This window comes from Eretmochelys imbricata, chromosome 18 (genome assembly GCF_965152235.1).
Source record: "Eretmochelys imbricata isolate rEreImb1 chromosome 18, rEreImb1.hap1, whole genome shotgun sequence".
Taxonomy (NCBI): domain Eukaryota; kingdom Metazoa; phylum Chordata; order Testudines; family Cheloniidae; genus Eretmochelys; species Eretmochelys imbricata.
The window spans coordinates 16005236-16019726 of NC_135589.1; the positions used below are offsets into that span (position 1 = coordinate 16005236).

Below are 14491 nucleotides of genomic sequence, written 5' to 3' on the forward strand. Positions count from 1 at the left end.
CCAGATTAGGTACAGTAGAGCATGAAGAACAACAAACATGAGATGCTCCACTAATGTACAGAGGAAAGCAACAATTTGAGATGCCAGCCACACACACTACTTTTGGCAGAGTAATTCACTGAACTAAAGTAGTTGCTAAACATTAATTCCTGTACTTTGTAGAGGTTAGTGCACCTGAACAGCCTATGTCAAATAAACCACCAGATTGAAGCCAAGCACCTGTCATTTCTAAATTGGTTTATTGAACATTTTTTCTTCCAAAATCATTAAAAATAGTATGCCAGATGTTTTGTCATTATATTTAAGTGGGGATGTTGTCGTCAGCACCTGTTTTCTCAGTGGCAAAAAGTCAGCTGTCTTTGCCTTAGAAATAGTTTTCCTGTCCATCCAACATCTCCAGCTTTTTCTCCCTATGTTCCCTTTCCCCCCCCAAAAAAAAGGTCCCATAGAAAAACATGCATTTTAAACATGAGTAGTTTGGTTTTTATTATGAATGGATAACTTTACAATGCAGTCATTTCTACTCCTCAAAAACATGCTTCAAGTTTGCAGCTGAGGCATCAAGAATAGGTGGTGATGTAACTTTCGTGAACTGAATACTGGGGAAAAATTTAACCACACACAAGTCCAAAACCTGTAATTCTGAAAAATTTAAGAAGGCTACAGTTGAGATGTCTCGTGACCCAAGAGAGGTGCAAATCTTTCCCACCAACTGTGCACTGCAATCCTACAGCACTCTAAAGAAATGCAGCATAGAAGTGAAGGGTCAAGACACCATTTGTTCCAGTATGACGCACAAAAGGACAACTTTCAGTTTTATTATGTCATTAAGATAACATACTGCCTCAGGGCATGATATCAACATTTTTGCATGGCAAAGAATGATTAATTCCATCTACTGACTTTGGTAACAAAATCAAAGTTCGGATACGGCATACCATAGGAAATACTATTTAAGTTCACTAAAACCTACCCAGGAAGGGATAAATATTCTGCTACCAAAGGCAAGGAGCAAGGACATGTACCAAAACATTGGGAGGGTGCAGCAAGTCTGCTCGTGTTTTCACAGGTGGCCCCCCAATCACTACCAAGTCTTTTCATCCTTCTTCAGGGTGTTCAAGAAAAATCACTAACCGGAGATGAGCTCCACTTTTTTAAAAGAATCAAGAATTAAACTTTAAAAAAAAAAAATGCAGCATATTTAGGGTTCTTTAGTAATATCAATTTTGCGTTCCCAATTGAGGCACTTTTAAAAAAAAAAAAGGACTCCACTTTCAAATACCCAGGGCTAACTGCGAGGCCAACTTACTGCCATGCAATAAAAGTGGTGGATTTTTGAACAACATCCTCCTGATGTTATTAATTCTTTCACCTACAGTACATACACTCACACAGGGCATGAATGTACCACAGCCGAGGTCTCCTTGCCTTGATCTTCATTCCTGTGGCCCAAAGAGCCTTCATGAGAGAAAGATACACAATGCTGGGTAGCAGTCTGCTTAAACATCTGCCTATAGGGAACGACAATGGTAGCAAAAGAAGGCATAACGAAAAGCCTGAAATGTATTTCAATGTTATGATGATATAAGAGGCAGCTCAACCTTTGCTACAGATCTGTATTCTTTGCAAATCAGTCTTTAAAACCATAATTGCAGAAGAGACAAGACAACATTTCTTTTTCCCAAGACTGACAGAACAGAACAGTTTCTAGAAACAAAAGATACAACCGGAGCTTCTCTTTACAAGAGCAGATTAAGCACATACAAGAGGCAAATTAAAGAGCAATTATAAATAAAATTTGATCAAAAACAAAACCAATTTTTTAACAGTTTATAAATACGTTTTAAATCAAGCCCAGCACACGCTCTCCTCCCACCTCCAAATAAGATCTGTTTTAAGATGTCTTTCGTCTGGAGCTATTCTGTTAGTTCTGCTAATCCATACCTATTTCAGAGAATTGGTCACAGCACATATTTTCTGATTATCTAAGCTACATGGCTCATGGGTTTAACACTCCTCCCCCGCAATCCAATAATTTCAAAATACCAAACAGAAAAAAATCAAACATCAAAAACCTGCCAAAGGAAACAAAACAAACAGCCCAAATAAAACACATTCTTAAATACATGAGGTAACATTTATTGGGCTCTTTAGAACATTTTAACACAATATGAGGTTAGGCGCAGAGCTTTCCATTCTGCCAACTTCTTTTACAGTCTTTGCTAGATCATAACAGGGAATATTTCATTTGCTGGGTGACTAGAAGTCATTGCCAATTATGAAAGGCACAGTAAGACTGCCTTTATGATAAGTCACAGCATTTGGACAAAGTCATAAGGATTTTCCCTTAATTATAATTTTTAATAAAGTCTGAGCTGTAAAAGTAGCATTTCTGTCTGTAAACTATGCAAATAGTTTTAGTACATATTCATGCTACCATAACCTCGTTACCACCCACTGGAATATAATCATCATCCAGTGGTCATATGCCATGGCTAAGAATTAAATTGAATAGAAGCAGAGGGCTTCCATAATTCAAGCAAAATAAGAAGTCTCTTAGAATAAGGTCTTTTTGTAATGGAGTTTGAAAACAGGGTCAAGTAATTTAAATTGAACTGATTACAAATAAATGGCTTAAATTTACTGTAATTAGAGAACTTCAGAGGAATCCACTAGTCTTCTGAAAAGCTGGCTCAGTATTCAGTCTCCTTTTTCTTTCCTCATTAGGCCCTAAAGGGGCAATGTCATTTCACGCACTGAAAAACCCAGAATCCAAGGATATTTCTTCTGAAAAAATATACGACATTCTTCATTGTTCTTTGCAGATATTTTAAACAGAACAGTGGCAAACATGTTTTCTTTTTGAGCACAAGTTGTTTCACTTTTAAATCACACTAATTTCCAAAATGGAAAATTGTAATTAAGGAAACAAAACCAAAAAGTTAAAAGAAAAAATTGCTTATGAGCACCACCACTAAACCCATTTTAAATGCTTTTTGAGTGCAAATGGTTTTCAAGGGCTGGCAACTGCACTTCTTGTAGCCAAAGTAAACCTTCTTAAATGTTACTGTGACAATTTAGACAAAACATATTTAACCAACACACATTGTGTTACTTTCCAATTCATCTAATCACTGTTACTGACTACATATGCAATGACATTCATTCTCTATTACAAAGTGAACTAGCTGCTTTCTGTAACATCAACGTTCACATTAACCAGGCCTTTTGGAAGTAAAGTAAGTGAGGAAACTTGCACTTTACTCATTCCAAACTTGTACCATTTGACTCTTCGCAAATGAAATTCTCAGCTGAAAATGTACGCTGAACATATGATATGCATCTTCAAGTGTCATATTTTAAAAATTGTTCAATCTGGTAAAAAGCCTCATTTACTTAAAAGATTTTTAATTTCAGAAAACAAGGGGGTAAGTGCTATAAAAATCAAAGCATTCAGAATGCCAGTTTCACATCAATAATGCTTTGACTTGCTAGTGAACCACTTAAAACTGTAGTGAGGACAAAGGAACTGTGAGCAGAACACCTTTTTCTTCCCTAACAAATCACACCTGCTTCATTTTCCAAACTAAACCCATGAGCCAACCAATATATTACCTGCATCATGGTAGCACAAATATTTATCCCAGTGTCAAAGTCTGATGCCCAGAGTCCCACTCATTCTGCAACTACCACTAATTTGGTCTTGGACTTCTGTTATGTTCCTCATTCTTGCGCTATGCTTCTCAGTACATACTTGACTGTGTAGGCAAAGGCTGCAAAACCAACTATAACAAACAAGTTCGCCAAAGCTCCTCCTAAGAGTCCATGGTTACGATTGGCCTGCTGAAGACCTGGGTGATTGGCAGCTGCCAGTGGTACATGCCCATTAAGAAGCGGTATTCCATTTTGACCATGGTGTGCTTCCCCATCTGGGACAACATCCGGTAACGGGAGGGGTGGAGGTCTGTTATTGAGCTCTTCTTGTGCTTTCTGTTTTTGTTTGATCTCCTGGAGGAAAAAAATGAGAGGAATCATTGGAAGTGAAGTGGATTAAGCTTTCTGCCAAGTCACCTTGTGTCTTATTAAAAAGTCTATCCATCCAAAGAAGCGAAACTGATGCAGAAGATATTCCTTCTTAATGTATATCCAGGTGCAGCTCCACAGAGACAGCTTCTTGCTCATTTGTTATCCATAATGAAGTTATAAAAGTTAAGAGATGGAAGGTCATGTAGTCATATAGATCCCATCTAGTCTTGGATTGTTCCATATACTATATTTTCCAATGCTCTGTATCACTTTAAATGTCCTAAACAATGGGGATTGCGCAGTTTCTCGAGGTAACTATTTCACAGAGTAATGAACTTCACTATTAGCAACCTTTCCATAATATTCACCCTACATGTTTTTCTCTTAATATAACCCGATTATTTATTTATATCCATTTGAATAGACCTAAAAAAATTCTTCACACTCTTTGGAGGTTTACACCTTCAAATATTTGCAGACAATAACTATGAGATCTTTGTGTGGTCGTCATGTAGCCAAACTATGTTTAGTTTTTAAATGTTCACTTTTAAAATTTTAAACCAGGTGTAGAAAACGTATAATTTGAATTTTTTCTGAGAATTGGGACACATTTTTTCAGAAAAAGTCTTTTAAGACCCCCTCTATATTCACCACCATGAAGACCCTTGTGTGGGAAAATGTAATTCAAGTACTTTTAAAGAGTTATGAATAACCCAACAATTCTCAAAGAACTGAAACGGAAGAAACAGGAATCCTTAGAGCATCGTCTCATGGTTAGGGCCCCAAGTAAATCTCCTGGCCCGGGAGGCTAGCCCCCGCCCCCCGGAGATACACCGCCATGTGAGCAGGGCTCTGGGCAGTGGGGCTGTGCGCTCACGCAGGGCGGCATGTCTGGCTCTGGCCGGGCAGCGCAGCTGCCAGACATACTGCTCTGAGCAGCATGGTAAGGGGACCGGGGGGTTGGATAAGGGGCAGGGGGTCGGATAAGGGGCAGGGGGTCCTGAGGGGCAGTCAGGGAGCAGGTGGCAGTTGGATGGGGTGGCGGTTCAGGGGGGCGGGGGGGACGGCGGTCAGGGGACAGGGAACCAGTGGCGTTTGGATAAGTGTGGGAGTCCTGGGGGGCCTGGCAGGGGTGTGGACAGGGAGCGGGGCAGTCGGGGGGGTTAGATAGGTGGGTAGTTCTGAGGGGGGCAGTCAGGGGGCGGGAAGTGGGAGGGGGCAGATGGGGGTGGGAGGGGGCAGGCTGTTTGGGGAGGCACAGCCTTCCCTATCTGGCCCTCCATACGGTTTTGCACCCCAATGCGACCCTCAGACCAAAAAGTTTGCCCACCCCTGGTATAGATACTCATGTTCTGACAACAATATCATTACCACAATAGGGTAGCAAACTGCTTATCTTAATCATTTTGGGACTATCAGGAAGAGAGCATTGTGAAGGACAGAGGATTTCACGTTCTCTGGTAACTGCACTAGCTAATTATAGGGAAAGCAGATTCCAATAATTCAGTCCAAGACTAATTCCGAGGGGAGGAGGAAGTGGAGATGAGACCCCAGAGCTCAGAAGGCCCCAAGGGAAAAAATGGCAACAAACTGCACTATGGAATGCACACAGATGTGTAACGGAGAACGTAGGTAATCAAACTCTGAAGTTTAGATCTATTTAATGCATTGTGTTTCAAAAGCCCTAATGGGAGATCTGGACCTACTGACTGATTACTCTGCCCAGAAATTCCCTTTGTGCCTGTGAATACTGCTAACAGCATTAGCCAGGCTCACTTTGTGCTTCCCCATGCTTGCATCCAAATTATGGCTGCCTCCTCTCTATGAGTCCAATGGAGGAAGTGCTTTCTGTAGATTCTCTCCCTTCTCTAGCACATCTACATTGGACAGCTAGAATCTGTCCCTAAATGTATAACTTTTGATTCTCCAAGCAACAGATCTTGGTATCTAAATACAGAATTTTCTAGCTAGAAAACCATGTTTCTAATTTTTGTACACTGAAAAATCAGGATGCTTTAGAGGGGTCTCAAATTGGACACCTAAAAGTGACTAGTCTCTTGAAAATCATGGCCAATTAATTCGCATAATCTGCATATTTACACAGCAATAAAACGTGAAAACAGAAATAATCAAATGAACTTTACCTCCACCACTTCAGGGAACAGCTCACAGAAGACTTTATCTTTTAAATTAAATGCTAAGCTTTGTGCAGCAAGCTGTCTTTTCTATGAAGGAAACAAAAAAGTAACATCAGTTTGAAATATACATTAAGCCTTAACACATCTGGAGGATATTTCACATAAGAAGAATGCTAAAAAGGTGCTAACCTACTACTTTATAATATTTGTAGCTACTTCACCTGTGTGAATATAGGCTCTTTGGTAATGACTTTCTATAAACCCTACTCTTCAAAAGTTCTTAACTGCATTTTATTTTAATGCTTTCCATTCTGTGTCTGCCCAATGGCGATTGGGGGAGAGGAGAAATAGTCCAATAAAGTAGCTACATTTTATGGAGAACCTTCACTTCAAATCAAAAGGTCTTGTCCAGAAGGGTGCATGAGAAGAAAACGTTACAAAATCCCTCCCTTGGATTTGAAAGATTGACCTATTCAGCATAAAATATTCAACATAAAAAATTAGCTTTGTAGTCAGAAGCTGCGGCACTTAACAGTTACATTTCCCACCTGTGATCCAAACCCTTGACTTATGCTCCTTTAAACACCCTCATCTTCACATCTGCCCTATGACCAAACTAAAAGGCAGAGCCAGGTTTAGAACCTGTGACTGCTGGATTCCAGTCTCATGCCTAACCACTGGGATGTGCTTAACATACCCTGACCTGAACAAAAAAATAAATTATTAAATTAAAATTAAAAAGATATGACATTATTAGGAGCTTACTGTGAATTCTGAGGTTTCTATGCTGCCCAGTGTGGGGCCCTTTTCCACCATAAAACTAAGGAGGCCTGTCAAGATTGTTGAGACTGACCAAGCTGGATTCCATGTATCAGGGTGGAAATCAGTGATTGAAAGACACAACCTTCAAAAAACAAAACAAGCAGTGCACTTTATTCCTTGCCATTAGTAAAAATGGAAAATAATGTTACATGTGATACAAGTTTCAAAACAGGTGTTAATTACAAGTATTAGAAGAAAATCCTTACCTTGTATTGCATTTAAATCTTCCATTAGGCGTTATCATATAAATACTAGGAGGTTTAAAAGGAAATTCTCTGGGGAAAATTAGTTTCCCATGATAATAGCCACCTGTATTGTATAAAAAAAGGAAAGATTTGTTCTGTACTAAGGAAATGCTTTCCTCAAATTCTTACAATGTTGCAGCAAATAAGATTTAAAGGAACGTTTACTATATACACACTCCAAAATTTAAAAACTAATCAACTTAGGCCCTTCACGGATACAAATGATCGTCAGTACCTTTGGGAAAGACCCATTTTGGAGGTACTATTATTTTGTCATCTGCATAAGGCAAGCAATGTTTTCCAATTGTCAAGTCCTTATTTCATCTACATAGGTTTCTCCCTAAATGTATTTAAACACCACATATGCACAAATGGAAGGGTCTTGCACGCTATCATCATGCTGGACATTTTAAGTCCACTGAAAAATCCAATTTCAGAAGCAGATCCTTTAGGTGAGGCCGGAATATACAGTGAATTATTATACTTAGGCAAATTAATTAGATATGATACTCAGCCTCTCCAGGGATGACATTTACAAAAGGAGTATGCCTCAACTCTAATAAGAGCAGAGTATGTGATAAGCCAGAAATAAGTTTTATTGGTGCTTTCAGTTTTTCTTTTTAAAGTAAAAACTGACAATACTTGGTATTTTTAACATTGTTCATCTTGGCTACCAACCAACTGGGCTCCCTCTGCTTTCCAGGAGATCTGTAGCAATCACTAAAAATCAGACTTCTTTAAACAAACAAAGAACTAAGGCTGCCATACAAAGAAAGATCAGAGAGAACTGGGCTAAGACTTTGATGAACACTAAGGGATTTGCTAGAATTACGTTAGAGGACAACCCTAACACTATCTCATTTCAAGAGGCTATTACGCAAGTCAAAGGCAAGTATTACAGTTTTATGATTGAAGTAAATCGTCATTCTCATACACTGAAAACCACTTCTGTTACATACGACCCATTCATACAATTATGAACTACTACTACTCAAATATAGATAGCAATATACATGCTTTTGCAACAAGCTAATGTTTACCTTCATATGGAGTCATTTCAGGTCCTCGTACAACATAGTGCCTAAAGGAACAAAGGAATTTTGTATTAGAGGGGGGAAACTTAACACCTTATGCGCATCAAATTTCCAAAGGGAACACAAATTATAAATGGGTTTATCACCTCAGCTCAACAGCTTCATATTTGTCTCCCTTTACTACCCCTCACACCAAAAAAAGATTCCAATACAAAAATGAAGGTGTATATGAAGCTCAGACTTGACAATCCAGATGGTCTGGATCTCTATGCTTGTAAGAGCAATTCATTCGGATTCTTACCATTCAAGGATATTGGATGGGAGGGGTTCAGCACAGATATAAGGCACTGGATCTTTTTTAATTCGAAGGTAGTCCTGCTTAAGTCTCTGCGTTGCTGTTGTTGGTGCTCTCTTATTACTGTTGTTGCTCATCTAGTTTTTTAAAAAATTATAAATAGACATGAGCTCAGTATAATCTTACCAGTAACGTGGTTAATGAAAGAATCCTTCTCAAATAAACGGCGGTCACAACTTGTTCTTGCTGTCTCACCAACAAGACAGAGTGCAGTCAACAAACTAAATTCCTGTCAACTAGCATTAGACCAGGGGTAGGCAACCTATGGCACGCGGGCCAAAGGCAGCACACAAGCGGATTTTCAGTGGCACTCACGCTGCCCGGGTCCTGGCCACCGGTCCGGGGGGCTCTGCATTTTAATTTAATTTTAAATGAAGCTTCTTAAACATTTTTAAAACCTTATTTACTTTACATACAACAATAGTTTAGTTATATATTAAAGACTTACAGAAAGAGACCTTCTAAAAACGTTAAAATGTATTACTGTCATGCAAAACCTTAAATTAGAATGAATAAATGAAGACTTGGCACACCACTTCTGAAAGCTTGCCGACCCCTGCGCTAGACTTTCTGATCCTGAGGACTCAATGCAGTTAGTTCTGTTTAAACAGATTAATGGATACAAAGGCTGGTTTGAACAATGTAACATCATGCTTTGGCATTTCTGGTACATCAAATACAACCGAAGAGCTAGTCTGACCCTGATTTTATTTGATTATCTCCAGTACCAAGAAATAATTTGCTTTGTATGTTTATTTTTTCAAAGAGGGGGGCAAACACTCCTCTTAATGTTTTTGAATTCTGAGCCAAGGACTACTTTGCACAAACTAATTTTATTTTTTATTTATATTCTAGGAGCACCAAAAGGCTCCAACCCCATTGTGTTAGGCACGACACAAATATAGAATACAAAAAGCACCTAACTCAAAGACAAGACAGATAACTTGTCGAAAGTACAATACATTTTCTTCCCAGTTTTCCCTTTGCATAACAACCCTTCCCCCCCTCCGTCCCAATCCTCCTCATCTCCAGCTGCCAGTCAACCTGCCTCACAGTCCCTCATGTCCTTGCATCCTCGAAGTAGGAAAACACTCACCCTAAACCTACTTCAAACTACCTTCCTTTCTGAATAGCTAGTTCTCCAGTGATTTTCCACTTTTCAGACCTGAAAGCTTTTTAAAAGAAGTTCCACTCAAACCTCTACGTATGGTGGATTCTTAAATATCAACATCACCACACTGTATGCACAGATGGCAAATTTAGAACATCCTGTTAGCCAGCCAGTTTCCAGAGATAATGCATTCATGGCTCAGATGTTTCTCTAAACATTAAAATCAAGCAGAGGAGACTGTTACAAGACAGTAGCAGTTACTGTTAAGACAAACAAAAATACACTACATGAATGGCTCTGCATTATGCAAGACACCTTGAAAAATCAATCTAGTTTTGTGCCACAGCACAAACTGAACAGATTGTGATGGCTGATACTCTTGACATGTTAAGCACAAGATCCGCACAGCAGGGCCACTAGAAAGATTACTAAGGGACACTGTGCACATGAATTTTAACACATTTTTTATACACTCAAACTCTTGCATACCTTTTTCTACTTTGACTTTTAAAATAATGTCCCCAATGGAGAGAAGAAGCAGTCATGTATTTGTAATTTGTTATCCTATAAGTTTCAAAAAAACTAATTAGTATGTCAATGTATTAACATAGACCTATTTTCTCTCCACAATCAATGTTATCTAAAAATTAGAAATGGAAAAACAAAACATACATTTTTACTGAACACAGTTTGTGTAAAGTTGAACCTCCAGCCATCTGGAGCGGGTTTTTAGCAGCTAAGTTCCTCAAGAGTTGAATTAATTTCTTGATTCAATATGTGTTTAAAGCAAAATTAATTTTTATCTGTGCTGCTTTTGACTCTAAAACACTTTTAAACCCATTACAAAGCATACTTACTTTTGGGTGAAAGATGCTAAAATAAGAATTATGTTGTCTGCTTTAAGACCCATTAAATCAGCAGAAAAGGAGTTTTGAAACCAAACTATGTGCCCTCAGACGCATATACAGCTCCTACTGAAATCAAACATGTCAGTAACAAAGTGAAGTGTCATGTCTCTCCTGGGAAGAAGGGAAGCAACACCCCTTCTCAACTAACATCTCTAGAACATACACCAATTAAAAGACTGCCATTCAACTTTTTTCATATAATAAAATCACAAAATCAAGCAAGTCACTTGGCCTTATTCTTGGAAGTTTGACAACTTTTATAAAGGTATGAGACACTGCTCATTTAATGCTGTGGTAGGCACTGAAGTAAAAAAAATCCCATAGACAATTTTCAGATTTTATTAGGACCATACTATTACATGGTGTCCCTTGAAATCCGACTAGAGTACAAATGGATGTGTTCTCCCAAAAGACCAGTTCTGTGTGCCTTAGGATGAAATAAAAGATATACAGAGAAAATAACTGTGGAGTGTGGTGGGGTTTGTTTGTTTGTTTCTTTTTTAAAAAGGAGAGTAAAGTTATACTACAGGTTGGACATGAAGCCCCAATTTTGGGAATTGAAATAACAAGCATAGAAATTTACAGCTGACTGATGCTAAGGATGAACAAATCAGTACTCAAGGATATATCACTGGTAGGCTGCATTCCAAGGGTGGTTGACAAAGCTTGCTAAAGTTTCTGTTCTACCTAAAACAATGTTATTGCTGGTAAGGATGTGGGCTACCACAGTTAGTTTTTACTAAGCTGCAATACCCTCTAAATGGATTTCTTTATCTGTGAATGCCAATTACAACATTGCCCAGGGAGAAATACTGGTCAAATTAGTAAACTTCTGTTTTGGGGTTATACCTCACATATGAAATGAGCAGTTAGATCCCAGCTTTAAACAGAAAAAATTTTCTCCAGGTCTGAAGACATCTAATATGGATATTAATTATGTATTTTATTAATTGACAACAAGTGGTAACACCCTATTTTTGACAGGAGCTAAGGGGAGGTAAATGAAGTTCTGGGGGGAAGAAATTAAAGATGAAAAAATTAACATCTCAGACTTTAATTCAAAAATTTATTCAACATAGGTGGAAAAAAGCACCAAAGCCTCTGTTTGATCCACATTTGCTAAAAAACTGACCTTCACACTGCATTTTTGTTTTGTTTTTATTCCTGCAACTTCCTCCCTGGTAAACCAAATGAGATTTCTGATTCTGCAAACTGCTCCACATGGGCAGACCTCTGTGCCCCCATGAAGCCCCAATGTAGGTCAAAGGGGGTTCACCCACACAGAGAAACTTGCATGAAGCTGGCCCAGTGAGGTTTTTCATTTGTTATAATTGTACTGTGTCTGGCAGTCGCAAGTCTTTGAGAATGGTGTGCCTTACTACTTATCGGTTGCATGAAAAATACAAAAAAAAATATTGTAGCACCAAATATATTTGTATACAGTATTGTTGGCTTCCCTCACAAATAGAGACGCTTATAGTTCCCTTATATTAAAAGGAAAACATTTACAAAACTGAAAAGAAACGTATCTGGGATATTTTAAAACACATTCAATGACAACAACTTTTGTTTGGAATCAGACTTCCCTTTGTAGCGTTTCTAAATAGCTTACATAGATATTTGTGCGTCTAAGCGCCAAAAGCGGGACCCAATCCTGAAAACCCTTACTCACTTGGCTATGGGTCTGCAGGGTCTTACCTGATGAATGCAGGTAACCAAGGAGAAAGTGATGAATGTTAGCCAACAGGTCTTCAAAAGACCTTTGCTAACAAATACACTATTTAAAAAAATAATAATTTCTAACTTGACAGTTTTCCTTGACAAAAGAGCTTCCACCCCAGCCCCGTAAGAAACTCCCTGGGATAATAAACTGCTCCCCCACAAAGATTAAACAGCCAGGAGGAAATGTTCACCGGCAGGTGAGGAAACGACACCACCAGGCCAGGGGAAAGTAAAGGAACACATCCCGGCGAGGAGCATCCGCGCTGCGGCGGGCTTGACCCCTCTCCCCTTCTCCTAGCCAGGGACCGAGGGGGCCTCACCGCCCGCCCGTTCACAGGGACCGGCTCCCCGATGCCCCGCCAGGACCCAGCAGAGTCTGGGGGGCCGCAGCCCCGCAGCGGCAGTCAGAGCAGGCCCCTCAAGCCCAGACACCCCAAGGGAGAGGCCCCGGGACAACGGGCCCCCCCAGCGGGCTCTGCCGGGGAGGGGCGCAGCTCGTCGGTGCCGGTACCTGCCCCGCCGGCCTCTGCGCCTCCCCCACCCCGCGGGGCTCCGTGCCCCCCCCGGCCGGCCCCACACTCCCGCCGAGCGCCGGGGCAGATCCCCGACCCCGACCCGCCCTAGGCCCGGCCTGGACCCCGCGTACCTCTCGCTGCTCAGGCGGGAGCCTCGGCCGCTCCGTCCCTCGGGGAAGCTCCGGCCGGCCGCAGACGGCGGGGAGGGGAGACAAGGAACGTCAGGCGGGACAGAGCAAGCGCCGGGATCCGGGTCCGTCCGCTGCCCCCCTCCGCCGCCGCGGCTATCCAAGATGGCCGCCAGAGGGAGGCGGAGCCGGGCCAGAGCCGGCTTCCCCTTCCGGGAGGCGGGACCAAGCGCGCCTCTTGCTCCTTCCAGGGGAGACAGAGCCTCCCCACTTCCGCCACCCACTCGACTTCCGCTTCCGGTCCCTAGCAGGCTTCCGCTTCCGCTGGAACGGAGACGCTCCTTGCGGCGGGGGAGAGTCGGGCGGGCTCGGCTCCGTGGCGCGGGGAGCCCGGTCTGGCCCGTCCCCCCTTTCCCGGCCCGTCCCGTCCCGTCCCGTCCCATCCGCTCTGGGCTTCCTCCGCCTCACGACACCGGGATCTGCCGCGGAGCAACGTTCCCGGTTCCCAGCCCCAGCCAGGCCCGCGCAGCAGGGGTGTGACTGGCAACTACCCAGGGGCGGGGCGGGGGGATCCCTCGGTTTTTTGCCGTCGGGTGTCTGAGCCTGCAGGGCCCCCGTCTGTCATCTGCCAGCGCGAAAAACTAGGATTTTAGCCTTTTATTATTATTATTATTAAAAAAGGGTGCTTATCCCACTTAACGTGACTCCAGGAGCTGGGGCTTTAAGGAAAGCTCCAGACGCGGCAAGACTTGCAAGAAAATCAGAATCCTGGCAGTGCCGCCATTTTTTGCAGGCTCCTGTTGCGTGATGATGTCATCGTCACGTGGGGCATCATTTGTGCTGTGGCCCGGTGGTGTTGCATTGGGCTGGCCTTGGTACCCTAGCATCATCGGATGCCATTGCCTCCGTGTGCATTACATACATTACATAATATTTGCTCCGTGGCACGATGCGGCTGTGGCAGACCGGTGTAATTTCCTGTTCAGGGGCTGCAATATCTACCCATCTGTGGTGCTGTTGTACTATGATGTGTTTGTATAGATACATTTGCACATGACCTGTACGAAACTTGGTGCAAGATGAAGTATTTTACCGATCGGGGTATAGAGCAAAAGCAGTGACAATACTTGTGCAAATAGGTGACATCAATCGGGCAAAATGTAATACAAACCAAAAAGACTTCAAAAGTGTGAAAAGAGTTAATGATAAAACAATAGTTTTACGAAAATTGTGTCTGTATTTTAAGGACATAATTAACACAATCACCATTTACACACTTAGTACCTTCACAAAACAAATATAAATTTCCTAAATACAGTATCTGATTTTGCTCAATTGGATCACCTCATGAGAGATGCTTCTAATGTGAAATACTCCTTCTGTTGAAATCAATATCAAAACTTCCACTGACTTCAATAGGGCCAGTATTCCACCCGTCATTTCTGCCAAGACAAGGACAGATATACATTCTTACTCTAGTTTTTTTC

At 41.4% G+C, this 14491-nt stretch overlaps 1 protein-coding gene across 1 annotated transcript; it reads right to left on the reverse strand.

Annotated features, from left to right (window-relative positions):
* Positions 1 to 222: 222 nt before the first annotated feature.
* Positions 223 to 13184, reverse strand: UBE2J2 (ubiquitin conjugating enzyme E2 J2). The gene is made up of 7 exons (XM_077837185.1): positions 13008 to 13184; positions 8567 to 8697; positions 8272 to 8312; positions 7193 to 7295; positions 6930 to 7068; positions 6171 to 6251; positions 223 to 4008 (listed from the first exon to the last, which is right to left on the reverse strand). The coding sequence occupies exons 2-7, from the start codon at positions 8695 to 8697 to the stop codon at positions 3724 to 3726; spliced, it is 780 nt and encodes a 259-aa protein (XP_077693311.1). The 5' UTR covers positions 13008 to 13184; the 3' UTR covers positions 223 to 3723.
* Positions 13185 to 14491: the final 1307 nt, after the last annotated feature.